At 40.0% G+C, this 20,488-nt stretch overlaps 1 protein-coding gene across 1 annotated transcript in view; it reads right to left on the minus strand.

Moving 5' to 3' along the window:
• The window catches only part of ADAMTS9 (ADAM metallopeptidase with thrombospondin type 1 motif 9), a 161,909-nt gene that overhangs the window by 36,147 nt on the left and 105,274 nt on the right, over positions 1-20,488 (minus strand). Inside the window, exons 28-29 of the mRNA XM_054595028.1 lie at positions 7,709-7,876; positions 739-912 (exon numbers count right to left, since the gene is read on the minus strand). Coding sequence (XP_054451003.1) covers positions 739-912; positions 7,709-7,876 — 342 coding nt within the window. The remainder of the gene's footprint in view (positions 1-738; positions 913-7,708; positions 7,877-20,488) is intronic.

The following is a 20,488-nucleotide window of genomic DNA, read 5'->3' on the forward strand; positions in this document are numbered from 1 at the left end:
AGCTATTGTGAATAACAGTATGCATTTCCTATTTTATTCAAATATCAGTGGACATAGTTTTGCTTCCTAAAGCACTTTTCCGCCTTTTCTACAACTGAATTTTCTGTTCTGGATACAGAGGTTAGCTCCTACTAATGTCTTACCTTTTAAGCCAGACTTTTCCATAGGGACAGTTAGTATATTCTTTAACAAAACATTAACAATAAACATTACCATTTTCTTTAAAAATTAAACGGGAGAAAAACAAGTTCTACCTATTTCTGCATCAACAGAGCAATTCTTCAGATTCCATCATTTTTTTAATGTTGAAATAATTCACTAATTAATCAGGGTTTCCAATGAACTCCTGCCTCCTGACGGTAAGGCCTGAAAGGGGGAGGAATACAGTCCTACCTGGAGTCTGTCTGTGGCTGTCTGCCATGGAATGACCAAATCTGGGACACATCTATTTAAAACATTTTGTCCATTTCCCCTCCTCCTGTGACAGTTATCTGCATGCATTTGGCCTAATGCCTGTTAAAGTTTCTCTGGAGGCAGCCGGACTAGAAACATTCAAGGACGCAGACAGAGGAATTGTGCAAAAAGGAGGAGGTGTCCCAGCCCGGTGGGAGTGAACTGCCGGCCTCTGACCACAAACCTTTGGGAGCGAGCCAGCCTTGTCACTGTGCTTGAAGGCTTCACAGGGGATGGATGTGATGATAGCAAGGGGATTGAGCAAAATGCCTGGCAGGTACTTACTTCTTGCCATTCCTCTGCCCTCCAAGCATAGAGGGGACACAGCGGGGCTTGGCAGGTGCGCTCCGCCTCTGGTCTGGTGTAGGGGTTGCACTCGGTTTCGCTGGATACCTTGCGAGTTCCCATCTGACAGCCCACATTTCTCCGCTGCACGCCTTGGCCACAGGACACAGAGCACTAAGAAGACAAAAGTGTGTAAGTGGAAGCTTTGGGCCACTGTGTTTGTGTGTGTGTGAGTGGTGGGGGGAGTCACAAAGCTGAGAAATGTACCCTTAATCCAATGCCTTTCACAGCTATCAAAGGGGTTTCTAATTTCCAATGAACGGACCCGAAGTAAGGTCTTAAATCTGCAAACTCACTGCCTATCAGTGTTGGTGAGTGAGGAAGGTATTCGAGTTTCAGGAATCTCTCAAGTTACCAAAACATTTATGGTTGAAGAGGTTGGGAGAAATCATTAGGAAACATTTAGTACAACCTAGAAATAGAGCTGCCATGCGAAATAAAAATCCCAAATAATTTTTATCCTGGAGGATTTGAGGCTCTTGAAAATTGGAGTTACAGTACTCTACAAGAATAATTTTTTGGCAGGTTAAAAGTATAACCCACGGAAAGTAAATCACTGAAGCTTTTAGGACCTTGTAAGTAGAAGTATTTTCTCCAGTCTCTTCCGTTTCTTGCTCCTATTCCTGGAGATATAGGAATTTTTACTAAACTATTGAATTCATCAGTACTTTTGTCTATCTACAGCCTAAGATGACTATATAAGAATAAAAGCTGACAATGAAAAACCATTTCCTTAGGCATAATGCTTCAGCTCTTGAAAAATACTGTTAATCAGGCTGAAGCATTTGTTGACTAAGTTGTAAAACCCCATATTAAATCTGCAATTAACTTTCCTCTAAATTAATTTTTAAATGATTTCCTCATTGCTGCATTTTTTAATCTTGCTTATGGTCAGGCTCAAAATTATGGTCTTTATTAAGGCTTTGACAGTCAGAAACTAAAGGCATCCTTTGACTGAAAAAAACAGCATATTATTACACTTAGCTAGTTAAAATTTTTACCAAGTTTTTGTGATGGCGCAGCCCCCATGAATTTGTCTGGCATCGAGAAAACAAGTTTGACATACGTTAAAGCCATATGCCTAAGAGGAAGTCTTAATAAAGAATAGAATCATGCTCTTTTAAGTTAAAAAAAAAAATTTGTCCAATTAACCTACAGTAGGACTCATCTCACCCCGAGCTAATGGAAATTTATTATGAAGTATACCCGACGAATTCTGCTGAATATTAATTTTTTTTTTTTTTTGCCATTTCAGATTTCAAGAACATAGGCAGCTCGGGAAATCATATCATTTCAGATGAGTCTAAGCCAGGCAGGAGCTCAAATGTTCACATCAAAACTAGCTAAAGAGAGGAGATATTTTGAGCAACATAGCTGCTATTGTTTGGGTTTAATTGTATTAATTTGGTTGAAGGCAAAATTAATTTGTTTTGTGACTCACAAAACACCAGACTTTTAAAGTCATCATATCCTGGTAGAACAGGGAATGCCTGGACACAAGAGACTGCCTATCTACAGAGAATGGTCATATAATGCTACGGGAGCCGCATGCATAGTATTCCCCACCAGTTACACTGAAAATGAACGAACAGTACCATCGGAGAGTTACCACACAAATGGCAGAAACATTCAAACACTCATCATCAACAAATAGCACCCAAAAAACCCTTTGGCTATTTGAATTTGGAGTCGAAAATATACAACTGTACATGTGCAGAACAATGTATCCAAATGGAAACACAAAGGAAGAAAAAGAACAGTTACATAAATTTGAGTTGGGCACAGGGCTGATATATATTCAAAAACTCACAATGTTTTAATAGACTAAAGAAAAAGGAAACAACATTAAAGACTTTTAGAGTGTATACTATTCAGACTCTAAGTCAATGAAACCTCTTTTTAATGCTATCATTATTGAGTAAATTACTTATGGTTGAACAAAGACAAGGTATTAAGAGCCCTAAGTATGCCACATTTAAAAAAATCTCTTCGTACAATGTTTGATACTTTTTCAAAAAGGCAAATAAAGACACAGCAAAGTTCAATTACATAACATATCTTTGTGGCTTCTGATTTCTATAATGTCAAAGCCAGCTTTGAAATGACGCAAAAATATTTTGACATGACTTAAATGCACAATGAGGCACAAGCTCTGACTTTCTGCATCCTGTATTCACCAGAATCTTTGTTCAAAATGAAGTGCACTGCCTCAGCGCCTCGTCTGGGCTCCAGTTTTCCCCGTGTGCTGTCTCAGGGGATACAACAATTTACATACACAGCCAGCCAGGCTTGCCTGGTGAATTCTGAGACATTTGTGCAGAAACCCCATGAATAAAACAGCATTAAAAAGACCTCTGCATGACCCTGGAGGTGGTGATGGGGGTGGCATGTATACTTGAGATTGCTTAGTTCTTCTGGTTTTACTTACTACATCTTTTGGTTAGTTTGTAGAGAAAAAAAAGTTGAGCAGTCTCTATTTATGTGTTCCCCACAGCCATCATTTTGCATGGCAGTCTATTTGTGCAGGTTTGAAAGTAGATGTTTTTAGTTCCGAACTACTGAGCCGGGAGCTGTTTCATCTCTCTGTAGTCCCTGCTGTGCAGAGCTACTATGCAGAACTCACTGACTTAAATGGGGGGACGGGACTTGATGCTTATTTACTTCCACAGATAAAAAGAATTGCTGTGGAAGTTCTGAGGCTTGAGGAATCATAATATATACTTGAAACCCTGGAAAGAATTCTAGATACTTTCTTCCAGTATTACTGTGGTCACATTCTTTAAAGGAGATACTAACTTGAAAAATAACTATATGAACCAGCTATAATAATATAAAAATAGTAACAACAGTAACAGCAAACTTTTACTAAGCATTTACTATGTACTAGTCTCTAAAAGAGGGTTTCTCAACCTAATAATTCCTTTTTGTTAAGAGACTGTCGTGTGCATTACAGGAAGTCCAGCAGCATCCCTGGGCTCTACCAACAAGGTGTCAGTTGCATTTCCCTTCCTCCACCAAGTTGTGGCAACCAAAGCTGTCTCCAGACATTGCCAAATGTCCCAAGGGGTACAAACTTACCCTGGCTGGGAGCTATCTCTATGCTAAGTGTTTTACATAAAATACCTTTTGTATTTTTTAGTAAACTTTTAGGCAGGTACTCCACAAATAAATTAAGCAAAGAACAGAGATAATTACTGTAACTAAAGCAAAACAAGAAAAATAAAAAAACAGAGTAAATTCTGTCCCAGGCAATGTACTGACTATAGCTACTGTGGATTCCAGTTTTAAAATATGTTGCTAACAGAATGCAGCCTTCTGCACAATGTCAGCTACGGTGCAGGTGAGAAACCTGTATGCAAACAATTCAACACCAATGCTCATAGTTCAAACACAAACACAGTCATGAGAGCACGCATCTATCTTTAAAGCAGCTCTATTTCTCCTCACTGACCATATGCACATGATTTCCTTGATTTCTCAAAAGACACAAGCTACATATTTGCTATGTTTCTCCCTTAAACATTTGCAGAATACTTCGGAATCTGACACCACAGGTTCTGTTCTCAGTGCAGTTAAGATAAAAGTCCTGCCCTGGCTGGTGTGGCTCAGTGGATTGAGCGCTGGCCTGCGGACTGAAAGTTTGATTCCCAGTCAGGGCACATGCCTGGGTTAGGGGCCAGGTCCCCATTTAGGGGTGTTTGAGAGGCAACTGATTGATGTTTCTCTTGCACATGTTTCTCTCCCTTTCTCTCTCCTTTTTCCTCTCTCTAAAAATAAACAAATCTAAAAAAAGAGATAAGAGTCCTAACCCAAAATGACTAGTAGATTCATAATGCAATTGCCAGCTTCTGTTTTGAAGCTAAATTGAAGAGCTTGAAGAAATGAATTATTTCCCTAAATCTAAGACACCACTGATTGCAAGCACAGCATTATGTTTTGTATCAGTAAGATGGAAAAACAAGGGTTATTAATTAAGTCATGGCATTCCAATTGATTGTTAGGGCCATCCTGACCACTGGGATGGTAAAGAGTAAAAAAAGACAGGTGACTCAGGGTTGATGATGCATCCACTGAATATATTCATGACTGATAAATTCTAGTTTAATCAGTTATTCTTTTTATTTCTGATCTTCATTTTTTAAAAAAGTCTTCTGATAGGAATAGGATAAGGTAAAATAAAAGAAAGTAACTCTGGAATGTTTTTGTGCTGTGACAAAACAGAGTTGAATCAGGAATTTGTTGTTGATGTTTGTCTTAAAATTTCATAGGCATCTAACCTTAGCTCTTGATCAAAATCATCTAAACAAATTGAACATGAACTTTTGAAAAAAATGCTTTAAAACTATAGTGAGGATGTTTTTCAAGAAAAGCATTCCTTTCTCTGCAGAAATTTCCTTTATATTTTCAAGATTCTCAAAAGATGTAGGTTAAATAAAACATTTCACTTTAAATCTCAAAACACCAATTTTAAGGGAGAGACTATGAGATTAGTACAGCTACCCTAGTCTCCTGTCTCAATATTCTATATATCTTAGTATCATCAGACATTTTGACATGATGAGAAATTGCACTAATTATTATTCCTACCTTGAAGAAGAAATGACCAGAAAATAGCTACCAGCAGAAAACAAAGGGACCAGATGTAAAATCTTCTGAATTTGGTGCAAATGGATACTTGCTTTAATATCACTGTCTAGGAATATTTCTGTTTACTACCAGATCATTAGTAAGCCAATAATCTTTAATCATGCAGACCATCTTTCTCCATCAACCACTGGGTCTGATTATTTTTAGGTATACTTCTAAATTGCACAAATTGGATTTTACCTAAGTAGCACCTTGTTTTGTCTGCTTTTATATATAATTCATTTCTGCATATCAAATCAGGGCATTTTAAAAGCTGGCCACAGACAATTACATAACTGTGCTTACTTGCATCTGCTACAAAAGTAACTAGTCTTTTCTAAGCAATTACTTTAACAGGTATGGTCTTTTCTGGGGAGGTATTCTGAAAATTCTGTTCCCTTATGTTTGAAAAAAAAGAAAACAACAAGTCAGGGTTCAGACCGAATCATCACAGCTTTGTGAGCAATTTTAGAGTTCCCATCAAGACCAAAGGATACTGCAGGAAAACCCACTCTGTGTTTACCAATAAAGAGAGAAAGATTCTTTTGATCGTCTTTTTATTCAATGAATTGGACTTTAAAATGAGCATCATTTTACATGCTGTAAACTTAATATTCAGGGCAAGATGCATACAGATAAGTAGAAGCTAAGGGATAAAAAGAAAAGTAAGAGCATGAAAGTCTACAAGAGAACAAGCTAATTAGTGTGGTTTCCTAACTAAGGTTAGCTCTGGGCTTTTACATGACTTGAATAGCTCCCAAAATCAAAGGCCTAGAAGGTGGAGATGACAGCAGTCACTTAGACAAATATTAAGGATGACTAGTAAGAAACACCGCCTTGAAAGTGCATCCCTCAGGGAAACCAAAGGAGGAACTAGCTCTGCCTGGGCACAGATGCTTTGAGGATTAAATTAAAACAAAGACAAAAACAAACATGATTATTACCATAAAAGCCTTGAGAGGATCAGAGTCTTCTGCTGGAGAATGATGCAGAGAAGTGGAGGATAGCTGGGAGGTATTGGGGACAACGATGCCAGCTCAGAGCACTTAAGAAAAATGCGCATTTCTAGAGGAATTTTCTATGAGCCATGTAGAAAATCGGTTCCTTCTCATGTTAATACAGATGCCCAATGCTTCTTTGGGCCTTAGGGATCAAGATGTAGGCTCTGGAAGAATCAGTCCAGAGGCCACCAACCTTTAACCTAGGTTTGTTGTTTGTTGTTGTAGTTTTTAAAAATTGATTCTAAAGAGTATCTGCATGGTTCTTCACTGTGTGGGAGAACCACAAATTTACTCAGACCTCCTTGAATCAAAGCAATGGAGAGAAGTAGCATCATTAAATACAGAAGATATGAAAAGAAATTCAGCCTTATTACTTTTAAGTAAGCACCTCCAACCACTCTGAGAAAATGAACAAGTGTGCTGTAATGAGATTTACTTTAAGAACTAGATGCCAGTGACTTTATAACAGGAATCTGTTGTTTATAAGTAAATAGAAGTTTTGAAAATTTCTTCTTAAATGTAGCAGGGAAACTCTCACACCCAATTTCTGACTAAATTCCTAAATGTTTAGAATTAGCAGAGTCTAACCATAATCAGTTTCTTGGGTACTAACACCCTTTCCCTGATACACACATCACACTTATCCAAACAAATTATTATTCTTGAGAGCCTATGAGATTCAAGCACATGGCATTCATCATTGCATTAAACCCTCATAAGAATTATATGAAGTAGGCTCAGGAAGGTTAAAGAAATCACTGAAGGTTGCCTAACTAGAAAATGACAGAGAACTACCCCTCTGTCCCCCACCTCTCTTGTATACAAGTAAATGGGCAAAGAAATAATCTCTAATACTTTATGTTGACAGACCTTTCTTTCAGAACCTCAACAGTAAATCCAGACTCATTTCCTGCCAGGTGACTATAGTCAACTTCACTGCAATCTGAATGAGTGGTTTTCTAAGTAATGAATGATAATACAAATGCCATCGGTAAAGTATTGAGCAGCTACTCTGTGCTAGACATCTGATAGCTCTGTCTATTACCACAGAATTAACTCGCACAACCGCTCTGCTGCAGGTAGTATTCAAAGTGCCAAGGGCTGAAGGCACTTGCCCAAGGTTCCACAGCTAGTAAGTACCCTCGCATAAAGATTCTTCCCTCCCAGTGCCCGAGCTCCCCTCTGAGAAACCAAAACCAGGCACAGGAACACAAGCCAACACGCTGGTCTCAGCCATGTGCCCGAAGGAAACGAAGCAGTCATAGAGGAGAAGCATTGCTCACCTGACTCCAGGCGCCAGCCTTCCACTTGGGGCATCTTCCTCCTCGGCACTTTCTGTGCCCATTTGGCTTAGCAAGGTGTTTACAGTAATCACTTTCTAAATGGCTTCCATCTTTTGCCATGCAGTAAACATTTCGTTGCTTATGCCCTCGACCACAAGAGACAGAACACTGAAATATAAAGCAATGGCAAGGTTGTTGTTGTTTTTTTTTTTAATCACATGGAGTTTGATAAAAACGTGTGTTGTGAGATGTTAAGATCACGTCTAACAAAAATCACCATCCCCACCCCCTTTCCAGTGCCATTTTGGATGATGTCTGAAGGCACAACCTGGAAAGAAAGTAGCATTGGGGGGAAAATGTCCATCGCATTATAGCAGCAATCCTGTGTATTGTTTTTGGGTCCCTCAAGAGAGTGGGTAAATCTGGATAATTTAAGCCAAGAATGAAGGCCAAAGACCTGAAATTGCCATGTAATTCTGACTTAAAGAGCTCTTACTATATGAATAAGGACTTCTTTTTCACATCTCATTTCATGCAGTCTCTGACCAAGATATTTCTTAAACAAAATGCCTTATGAGTCACTGATTTAGATAAAGCTGCATTTCCAAAATACAACTGTGTCCAATTTCCTAATTAAATGATTTAAGGAAGCTCTTCACCATTTTTCAGAGGATAAACTCTTGATTTTGCGAGGGAGACATTACCTTTCAACTTTGGTCTGCAGGTTCACTGAACTGTTTTAAATGTGACCTTGTCTGACCACGTCTAAGAAATCTGACTTTGATTTCAGATTAGGTTTCTCAGAAAGGTTTAAGAATCAAAGTGCCCAGGGAGTCAGGACAAAAATTTGATATGACAGCTTCTTGTAGAATAGGCAATAGGCTGCCCTAGTGAGTGCAGTGAGATATTCACTTTCCATTGCCTCATTAGCAATCACAGATGTCATTACCACTTGGATCATAAGCTTGATGGCTCAGGTTTTCAAGACACATTATTTCCCAATATAACATTCTTGCTTTTTAGAGGTAAATGTGTTTAAGAATGAAGGAGAATGTGAAAATGCAATGAAAACAGATTTCAAGTGTCATTTCCTCATTCAATATTTCTTATTCCCTCCACTAACTTTGTGACTTTGTTAACTTAAATTACTAAAGTGCCCTTTTATGCCTCATAGATAAATAGGACTATATAAAACATGTAGCCTAGTATCAATTCAACCACTATTACCAACCAAGCATACTCAAAGTTATACCATTCATAAGCTTGCCAGACATGTTTTTCTAGGAAACACAAACCATTATTAAAATTTCAATAGTAGCTGATAGATTTAAAATGTATATCTTAACAGGTGAGACAATAACTTTTTATTTGAATAGATGGATGCATTGCTCTTTTCATTTGGGCTCTCATCTTCTGAGTATTATAACTTGGAGTAGTCATTCTGGAAATCTTAATAGCGCAGATAGTGTGGAAGGAAGAAGCACACTTTGAATATCTATACCAAAATCAAAATATCCATCAATCAACCTACAGTGTTCTAAAGTGTTTTAAGACTTTGAGATATAATTCTAGAAGGCTTTTAGGATGAAGTTCCTAGAACTCTTCCCACAAGCCAATGATCTGATGACTTGCACGCAGATATTCCCCATTATTAGTAACTAATTTTAATATTTAAAAATGTTACTTTGATAAGAAAATAATATAAGGGCACAATTAGAGTTTGGGATGAGTTCATTTGTTTATTTCACATTTATTGAGCACATACTAAATGCCAAGAATTATGCAATGCACTGGGGATACAATGACAAACAAAACTGATAATACAATCCCTGCCCTGATAAAAGCTTACAGACCTGTGAAGGAGAGCAGCATTAACCAAGTAATGACAAAAATAAATCTATGCTTACTAATTGTGCTGTTATAAAAGAACAGTCTGGAGTGGTTAGAAGAGGGCTTCCTGAAACATTTCCTGGGGTCAGAGCATGCACAGCTCATATATCATAACAATGTATTTGGATTTTATTCTGCATGCAATGGGAAATCACTGCAGATTTAAGTCTGGGTAAGACATGGTCTCATTTTTGTTTCAAAAATTCTACCCTGACTCCTGAGTGAATGATGGGTGGGACTGTAAGTGTGACTGAAAGCAAGAAACCTTCTCAGGAAGTTACTGCATTTGTCCAGACAAGAGGTGATGGTGGCTTAGATTAAGGTGCTGTGTTGGAGTCAGAGGTTGGTGGATATATATGTACATACACACACACATATACACTCAGCTGTGGGTGGAGAAAAGAAGGCAGAGTCAAGGATGATTACCAAGTTTCTGGTATGGGCAACTGGATAGATAAATGACATTTATGGAGATGGGAAAAACAAGTTTGGGAGTCAAGAGTATGTTTATTTGTAGAAAATAAGATGGGCTTAAAGGATATAGATTCATGGATGGGAACATTTGCTTTATTAGAGTGAAGACACAGACGTAGTTGTCTTTGAGCAACCAGATGCACATGGGTGAACTCAAAGCAAGTCTATGCTTAGCAATAGTCATTACAATATAGAAACAGTACAAACAAACTGTCCCTTAATATCGAGAAGAAGTGGGGAGTTGATAGAAATACTGATTTAGTTATCTTCACCGGTCATTCGAAGAGGTAGCCTATAAGTAGGCAGCAATCTTCAGAGGCAGAATTAGAAAAGGCACAGCTTTCTCACATTGCTTACATGACAGGCACTTCTCTAAAACTTGAAATGTGTTATCTCCTTTTATCACCCCAATAACCATAGAGACAACTGTCAGGAATAGTAACACCGCAGTGAAAAGAGTTAAAGTACCAACACCACTGACAACTCATCTGAGGTGCAACCAACACCTTATTGTCCACAAAATGAAGATGAGTGAAGAAGTTTCTAAACACGTTGACTTAAAGATTATATATGATCTGGGTGAGCTGGGTCTCATTCATTCCTATGTGCATTTTTCTTATTTGGGGCCTCAATGTAACTGACTTGGAAAGAGAACTCAGTATTTCAGCATGGCTCACTGCACATATTATTTGCCTATAATTATTAGGAACCAAAAGCAATTAGAAAATTCTCCAGGCATCCAATATGATAGAAAACACTTTCCATTTTGTGCTTTCTAACTTACCAATGAAGAAAAGCAGCTGCTCATGGAAATTTTCATATCCAACAGTTTATGGATGGGTCTATTATGACTTCATAAGAAAGCTGTGATTTTGATAATCAAATAAACACAGGTTTCAGCTTTTATATTCTGAGGGAAATTTCCATCTGATCATTTCTAGTCCTTTCCCAGGCACTGACCTTTGCATTGACATGCGTCACTGAGAGGATAGTTACATTTAGTGCATTACCTAGTACATGTTATTTATTGGCTACATATCTGAGGATTCTTGCTCTGGAAGATATTTAATTCCTTAAATTTGCAGTTAAAATAGCCTCCTGGTTTGCGAATAGAAATGTGACTTTTACTTTTCCCCTCTGGGGAAACAACCCTAGTTGTTTAGGAGAATGATTTCCCCACCCTGACTTGGAGCAAGACTCCTCCCAAACAATGTAATCTCTGCTTGTTACTTAGAAACACCAAGGTCTGCATCTCAGATGCCTGATCTCTCAAGCTTGTGTTTCTGTGAGGTCCTTCAAAGGAGATGTGGAACTTTGTTCAGGTGTTGCTTTAACACTTGCCATGGACTAAGGTCTAAGAGTTTGAAATCATTGCACTTTAGCTCCTCTGGGGAAAAGAAAACTCAAGGCATGGGCAGTCCGCTCATAACCTCTATCAAGAGTGTACACCTCTTGAGGGGTAGCCCCGGTGTGGATTTGGGTCTGGTGCGCTGTCTCTGGCCTTTCACTAATTTTGAGGAGTATAGTCTCTCAGGCATCGAGAGGCCAGCAAACAACGCCAGTGTGTCTGCCTGGAAGAGAGAGGCTGAAGACCTGAAGAAAAGGAGATCCCTGGAGTTGCTGAGGCTGCTGAGGACCTGGGCATCCAAATGAGGATGGAAGAGTACCACAGGACTGGTAGGGAATGCATAGGAGGAATAAGAAGGGGAGGGTGGAGGCGAGGGATGCACATAGAATCTGGCTAGAAGGGAGCTTCCCAGAGGGGCTGAAATACGGTGGATGGAGTGTGGTCAGGATGGCTGGGTTATAGCAGATGCCTACTAAACATGGGTTAATAGATGGTCCAGGAGGAGGGCCCTAACTGTGTCTGGGCACAGTCTTATGTATCTAGGTGATTCTCATCTCCAAGTGATCTAGATACATGAGACTCTGTATACATGGAATGTGTCTCAGAGGATGCTGATTAGCTAGCCCATATTTCCAAGCACAGGACTGGCTGACAGCAAGACAGAAATCAGGAAGCACTGACAAGCCACAAGAAAGGTTATATACCAGAGCCATTCAGTCAAGACTCTCCCAATCTAAGGATTTTTGACAACTGGGCAGCTAACCAGCACTCTGAGACTGGTGGTCAAAGTTCAGTTTTGAGACAAGAGACCTTGCTAATTATTACTCAAGGCCTTTCCCTGTGATGCTCCACAATATGATAATAACATCTAAATCACTTCATTTAAAATGTTTAGTTGTGTCTTTTCATAACAACCAGGTCTTCTTGATTCTACTCTCATTTTAACTTTGTTTAACAAAACTCAAAGTCAACCTCATCTGGAAAGTATGCTGTCAGAAACGATGCAAGGCTTGCACCCACGGTTCAGTGCTGCCTCTGCCAACTAAAGAGCTGACTGAAGTGAGTGCTGTGTGAGCATCACTCTGTCAGGAAAGACAAAAGGACACCAGCCTGCACCTACTGCTACCTGAAAAGAGAAAGTGAGCACAAGGACATAGATTGAGGGAACAAAGCTTCAAATACTTCTCAATGCAAGGCCTGGAAAACCCCATGGGCTTGTCACACAGCAAAAAGCTAGCAGCAACTCACACAGGTTTATTTACTGCCTTTCCCGCTGCAGGCAGTCAGCAAATATGCATGGAAATGAGTGAACCTATGACACCTGTAGCAATTGCAGAAGAAGTGTACTATAAATTAAATGCCACATTTTCCTAAAGGTCACAAAGCTAAAACCACCTAGAATCTGACCCACAGTGCTAATGCTGAGCTGACCTGGCACAAATTATTTAGACATAGAAAGGCCCCCCCAAGAGCATGCCATCCATTGGAGCACAACTATTAGAAATCATGCTGGACACCTTCTATTGAAAACTCACCATGAGTGGGAAGTGGGGCTGAAGGTCAACTTTGGGGCCCTGCTAGGTCCCCTTTTCGCAGAGAAGGAAACTGAAGATTAAAGGGATGGCATCACTTGCCTAGGCTCACAGAGAGAGGAAGCAGCGGGGTAGCTTCAAACCTGGCACTTCTGCCTCTGAGCCACCATTTTCTTCCTCGTGCTCTACCGAAGAAAGGGTCTGGTTAAGAGAACAGGCTTCTCACCTCTGTTTATACAAGGTACCAACAGAAAGCAAGGATCTCAGAGAAGTGTTTCTGAAGACTTTTTTAGAGACCTCTAATTCCTTGGTCTCCCAAGAAAAGAGCAGCTATGCAAAGTTAGTATTTTGACTTTAATACTTTCTCTGCCACATTGTTAGTACCCTGGGAAGAAAGGCACCATGAAGAGCAAATATACAATCACATAGGTAAAGGGCCACATTTCCCTTTGGCCAATGCCACACCCTCCCTGAATTTCTCTTGACCATTTTCCAGGGTTTGTCTACCTTTTGGGGCCTGCCCAACATCACAAGGCAAATGATTGTTTTCTATCACTGGTGAAGGGCTCTTTGTGTGGTCATGAATGGAAGGTGGCAGGTTGTAAATATTGGCCTGCTGAATCACCAAAGACAATTCTCTCAAATGTCTGAGCTGCACAGCATCTCAAATATAATTCAGCCTCTATTTGTTTTACAAATTCAGTGCTAGAGCAAAGGAGACACAGCATGCTCACAGTGAGGGAGGAGTACATGAAGGCCCAGGACCATGAACTCTTGTCCCTAGCACACAACACTATTCACTGCTCATCACACTGGGGATTTGTGACCAGTTCCGGGGTCCTTCTTATGTTGCTCAGGAACCATAGCTAATCAGACAGCTATTCTTCCTATTCCAAGTCCGTGATGCTCACAGACAGTTGGCAGGATGAACAGGGACTAAGAGGCAGGCATAGCTTCCGCACCTCTGGCTTTGACATGTAGTAAACACCAGCAGGAACAAGAGTAAGTGCAATGATCTCTCGTTCTCATGTGCCAGGTAAGAACAAATTCCAAGAGCTGGGTGCGCATGTACGAGCACAGGAAATGACAGCTTGCTGTCTTCCCCTTGCTCTGAGGTCCAGCATCTCAAGGCATAGGTTTTGGAATCAGACCTAAGCTGGAGTGTCATCTACCATTTTATGTTGGTGCCATTTGGGACAAGTGATTTAGCCTTTCTCAGTTGAGGCATGTTCTCTGTAAAATGGAGACAATAGTCTCCATTATCTATACTCAGTAGAGCTGGGCACAATTAGTTAGACAATGTATGTAGGCAGCTCTGTGTGTTTTGGCTGAACAGTATAAAAATCAAAACACATTCACTATCACTACGATTAAATATTCTGTTCAGGGGAGTTTTTAGGCTATCTCCTAACATGCTGTTAAAAAGGTGAGTATTTTTTAAAGTATGTGTTAACAAATGGAACCTAAGATTAACATCCTAACACAGGAATTTGCTTGGTGAAGGAGGGACTTAATCGGGCAAAATCTCACCCACAGGCGTGGCTGAAGAGCTCCCTTTTCCCAAGGTCACAGAGAACGGCACAGAGCAGGCATAAATGTTGAAATGCCTTCGCTGCAGCTGTGTCCTTCTACTCTTACAGACCGTCCCTCACTCACACGGTCTCTTCTAACCACAGAAGACAGGAACAAGTAAGGAAAAGAAAGACCACATGGGAATGCCACATCTCTTTTCTGCATTTATGATTTCTTGCTCACACTTAATATCTCAAGAGCTCTGTTTCTCGTGTGTATTTATTATGTTTTTTCTTAAATGCCCTGAAACAAAGACTCAACGTCATTGATCATGATTACTGAATACATAACCACTCACTTCCCTGCTCTGGTCACAGTTCTTTGTCAAAAAACATCTTATTGGCGGGTGTGACACATTTAAGGATGTTTTATAGAGTTCCTCACAGCACAAGAGTGACTCTGAAAAGGGGCATCATGGAACCAAAATGACTTAGGAGGAAGGAGAGAAAGCTTTGCCAGGGAACAAGGGCTATGACTTCAGGGCATAAAGCCATTGCTCACAGGCCCGCCTGATGGCTGTTGATGTCCAGGACCACCATGGCACTTATTACCATGAAAAGGAGCTGAGAAAGCATGAGATTGGCGGGAAACAGCATGGAAGAAAACAGATGCAGAGTCACAGTCTCACAGGTGGATGGGGTATTAGGCCACTGTCCCATCCCCGTTGCCTCCGACACCCCCAGCCTTTGCAGTGCTACAAAGGTCTAAGACTGCAGGAGAAAAGGAACTAAATCCACATGTCAGCTTTTGGCACACACTGGAAGGCTGCTGTCAATACTATAGCCAACCAGGTGGCCCTGCATGTGCCTCCTTAGGAAGAGGGCAGGGCCAGGCAAATAGAAGGAGGCAGGGAGAGTGCTTGCTTGTGACCACCAACTTTCATTACCTCCAAGAATTAAGAAGCACAGCTGCCCCCTCCCAACCTCAAAATGAAACAACTTTATATGGGGAGGGGGTAAATTTTAACATTAAATGTAGCAGCATATGAGATTATCTTTGCAAGTTGTGAAACCTGAATTGGGGTTATTTTTGTTCTTCAAGTAAATATTACAGTTTTTCTACTTATAAAGACAGATAACAAAAACTAAGCGAATCTGTACCAGAAGCATCTGGTGAATTCAATTGTGGCTACATCCCAGGAACTTGAGGCATCTTGCATTACCAGGCCCTCTTATTCCTGCCAAGCCCTCTAATTGCCCATTCCCAAACACAATGACTCTTTTTATACAATTTCTTTTCTCTTTCAGTGTTATACATGATGATTATTTGTAACTGACTTCAGTAGAATAATGAATGATACTGGCATTTTTCAGGAAACGGGTGAAGATGGTACAAGGACCCATCCTCTGTGATTGCCACAGAATTATCTACGAAGGTAGTTTGGAAGACAAGGGGTGTTGTGGGTGAGATATTTGTTCCAGGATCCCCATTCTCAGCTGTTGCAAAGGTAAATGAAGAAGTGTCTCAGTAAGTAATACACAGAAAAGCTATGGCTGGTGAGAATGGTCACCAAAGTTTCTTGGCACTCTGAGGAGGACTGTGACTGAAGGCCCAGGTAGGAAGGTTCAAGTCTACCTGGAGATGTCATTCTGCTAGAAGACGACAGTGCTTAGGAACACCCACTCATGACTTGTGCTACTGTCACAGGCACCCAGGAAGCTTCAGTCACCTTTGGGAATGCATTTATAGAAAAGCAATCCATGCAGGTGGTCTCTGGACTTTCACGTACCTAACCAATGTCCAGCCCTTGAATCTCTTCCTCCTACCAAAGAGCTAGTTTATGTGTCATTCAGTCATTTAAAAGATACCAGGACAGAGTTCATTTAACTGCATTTCCAGTTTTGCTTTTTCTGCCTGCCTGGCCCTTTCTCCATCAATCTGATGCGAAAGGGACATCTTTACATGCCAACATGTTCATCATCTTAACACCAAAAAATTTACAACTTTTTTTGGAAGGTAGTCTATGTGATCAATTTACTTTTGGGTAGATATTAATGCTACCTCAGAACTGAGATATGCATATATAGCTGGGTTTGTATCCAGAGAACTATATCTCAGTAGGGGCGGAGAGGGAGGAAGGTCCTTTTAAGCATTATTAAATTAGATGTTCATCCTCCAATTTTGCATCGCTGGATTGGTAGTTCACATAAGACCAAGTCACTGTCAATAGGCACTATTCAAGTTCTTTGTGGCTTTTCTTGTCTCCCCCTGCTTATCTCTTGGTAAAGAAATGGCTCAAAAGTGTCACTATGAAAGGATGACTAGAAGCGATAAAAACTAACTACAGTGTAAATGGCTCACAACATGGAAGCTTCAGCATTAGAAGTGGCTGAAATTATGTTTGATGGTTTCATGTGAATTTAAGTTATTCCCATACGACTCTGTAATTTATTCAAATGGAAACACAACAGTTTAGGCAGAAGAAGGTGATAGTTATAAACTTGCTTCTGGAATCAATCAGTCCTGGCTTGACCAGTACTCTCTTTTACTTTGTGATCTTATGCACAGTGCTTAACACAGCAAGTATTTCTTCCCAATTTTGTTTAGTTAGAGGTATGAACTGATGGTTAATAAGCAACTCAAACTAAACATGTCCAAAACAGAAGTCCTGGTATTCCTCTGCAACTCTCTTCTTATAGGCTTCCCCATTGCCACCAATGGAAAGCCTATTCTCCCACTTAGCCAGTGCACAGCACTTAACCTCATTCCAACTCCTTTCTTTCTCTTGCTCCCCATATCCGAACACCCAGCTGATCCTTGGGCACTGCATTAAAAATACATCAGACTCTCACCACTTTCACCACTTCCATTGTGAACATTCTAATCTGAGTTACTTCAGTGGCTTCCCAATGGTCTCCCTTCTTCTATATTTGTTCCTCCTCTAGCTTCTTCTAAATCCAGAAGCCAGAATCACTCTTTTAAGACAAATTCATGTTCCTACTCAATCCCCCTCTTCCCTCAGTGGCTTCCTACTTCACTGAGCATAGCAAAAGCCCCGCTAATGCTCTACCCCTTCCTCTCCCCTCCTGAGGCATACCTCTACATTCCTCTCCCACAACTGTATCTCTGTTTCATATCTCATACTACCCCCTCTCTCACAGCAATACTGACCTCCTTGTTATCACTAACATATGCTTGGTGTACTCCTGTCTCTGGATCTGACCCTGGAATACTCTCAAAGATTTTCCCAAATCTTTGCTCAAATGTCACCTTCTCAATGGAGACTTACTCGACTTCAAATTACAGTTTCTCCTCCTCTTCCTTGCTATTTTCTATTCCTCTTCTCTAATTTAGTTTTATCTATGTCACTAATCACCTTCACAATATATAGCTTACTCTTTCTTATTTTGTATGTTATTTATAGGTTCGCTCCTCAACCAAACTAGAATGTAAACTCAGGGAGTTCAAGGATTTTTGTGTTTTGTTTGCTGCTATATCCCCAGCAGCTAGAGCATTGCCCGGCTTATAGAAAACACTCAAATACTTATGGGATACAAAAATGAATGCATGAATCAGTGAATGAATATATCTAATAGAATCTAGAACCACTTATATCACAAGAATTTTTAAGGATTAAGTCAACATTTTGCACAATGCTTGGCTCACTATGTAAACCAAATAAATAACTGTTGCTCTTTCTTATTGCCTATGTCTATTCAGTCCAACACTAAGTACTTTTGTGGTTTAATATTTAATTTATGGTTACTGAACTAAATACTGCACTGGGGATGTCTAAGAGGAAGGTTATTTGAGAATATGATATAAGATAATAGATAGCAAATGGCAGCAACCAGGAGCACAGAAAGCTACACTGCCCTGCAAAACCAAGACCGGCATGGAAACTTCGGCTCTGAGCCACTGACACAACATACCCTGAGCGTTACATAACGTTTCTCCTCCCCAAAGATGTCACCTTAGAATGATACCTTTGACACATGGGAAAACGTAGATATACAGATTTAAAATAGACTACAAAGAAATATAATGGACAACGATGGGTCCTATCTAGGCCAGGTATTATCTATTTCCATTCTGAGTGGAAACATCTGAAAGCAGAAAACTGAAAACTCACACTTTTGTTCCAAAACATTGTGTTAAAACATTCACCCTGATTTTTCTTTAAGTTTTTTTTTTTTTTTCATTTAGAAAAAGGCCCTAAAAGTATATGCTATCCAGGACTACAGAACCAGGATAAGTCCTGAGATTTTGTAACTGTAGAGTGAATCTGACGGAGTAATTGCCACCTGTCTGCACATTCTCTAGAAACTAGCCCCCCCACGCCTCTCTTTTACGGGGATAATTGTTACCCAAATATTAGGATCAGGCCATGTCTAGAAAGATCTAGTTTTTTAAAAAAAAATTTTAAAAAGATTTTCGGAGAGAGAGAAAGAGAGAAACATCCACTTATTTATGCATTCATTGGTTGATTCTTGTATGTTCCCTGACTGGGGATCAAACTCACAATCTTAGCATATTGGGATGATGCTCTAATCACCTGAGCTACCTGGCTGGGGCAAGATCTAGTTTTCTTAGTCTAGCAGATCTCTCCGTACAGATGTACCAAGTCACACCATTCTAGGGAGCTGTAAATGTCCAAAATGTCCAGGGGTAAGCCAACCCTTTTCAGACTTCTGGTCTGGGAACTCTAGGTGAGCAAGCCCAATTTCTGAGTTCCTTTAAAAATCACTCAAAACCAAGTGCAAAGTTAAAAGTGTTTTATTCAAAATTGTAAATATTCAGCTACCTCCTACTTTTGATAACTAAAATAAACAAAACCAGCGACCTGGCTAAAAACCCGTGGGAAACATTCAGATCCTAAGGACTAAGCTTCTATGGCTTTTAAAATGCAGAGAAGCACTCAACTGGTTTCCACTTGGGCAAGAGACTGTTTCTTTTATGTGTCACACGTCAAAATCAGTATTTCTAAAAGTTTTGAAAGCGTTACCAGAAAGGAAGTGAGAAAGTATGGGGATTGGGGGTCAGTCATGTCTGGAATCCAAGGGTTACTGATTATAAGATGCTGGGTAAGAAACTTGCTTAGCTTCCTTGCAGCTCAGTTTTCCTACCTGCATAATAAGATCCATTTTGCAGGGATTACATGAGGGTTAGCAGTAATGCACACAAACTACCAGCCCAGGGCTTGGCTCATAGCAGATGCTCAGTAAATGGGGATCTTTGTTATTATTTCTCCACTTCCAGTTACATCTACCTGGCCAACAGCAGATGGGCAGCTTTGTGTGCCACATCAAGAAATGTAAGATTGGTGACTGTGATATGGAAATGTTCATTATTTTGAGAAGTGAGCTTTTCACTGGTGGCTGTGTCTTCTCACTTACTTATTACAGATTTGCATGTGCCCAATTTATAATCTAGAATCACCAGTAAGTTTATAATTAAGTAAAAAGCAAAACTCAATTTCTAATTAATTAATTAATTAATTCCCTCACCTGAGGATATGTTTTTATTGATTTTAGAGAGAGACAGAGAAACATCCATTGGTTGGCTCCTGTATGTGCCCCAACCAGGGATCAAACCTGCAACCTAAGTATGAATCCTGACTGGGAATCAAACCCACAACCATTTGGGTACACAGGACAATGCTCCAACCAACTGAACTACTGGGCCAGGGCTCAATTTCTAATTTTAAAGGGGCTTTTACATAGTTCATTAGTAATTTAAGGTCCCAGTTAATTCTGGAAAGTGGCACCCACTTGCCTGGTGAAGAACCAAGACCTCTTTGACACTGGGCACTGATGTGCATCTCTTCTTTTAATTAAAATTTCTGTGGTCTTCCATCAAATAAAGTTTAAACATTGTGGGAAATGTCCAATATTTCATTGGAGCTTAGGTCCTATCATAAAATTTCTGAGGTTGATGACAGTGTTTTGGGTTCATTTTGCTTCCCTTTCTTCTACTGATAGATTTCTTCTCCAGTTTCAATGCTTTGGAGCCACTACTAATGTT

The sequence above is a fragment of the Pteronotus mesoamericanus genome, unplaced genomic scaffold (genome assembly GCF_021234165.1).
Source record: "Pteronotus mesoamericanus isolate MK-2021 breed Mesoamerican mustached bat unplaced genomic scaffold, CSHL_Meso_final scaffold_54, whole genome shotgun sequence".
NCBI classification, from domain to species: Eukaryota; Metazoa; Chordata; class Mammalia; order Chiroptera; family Mormoopidae; genus Pteronotus; species Pteronotus mesoamericanus.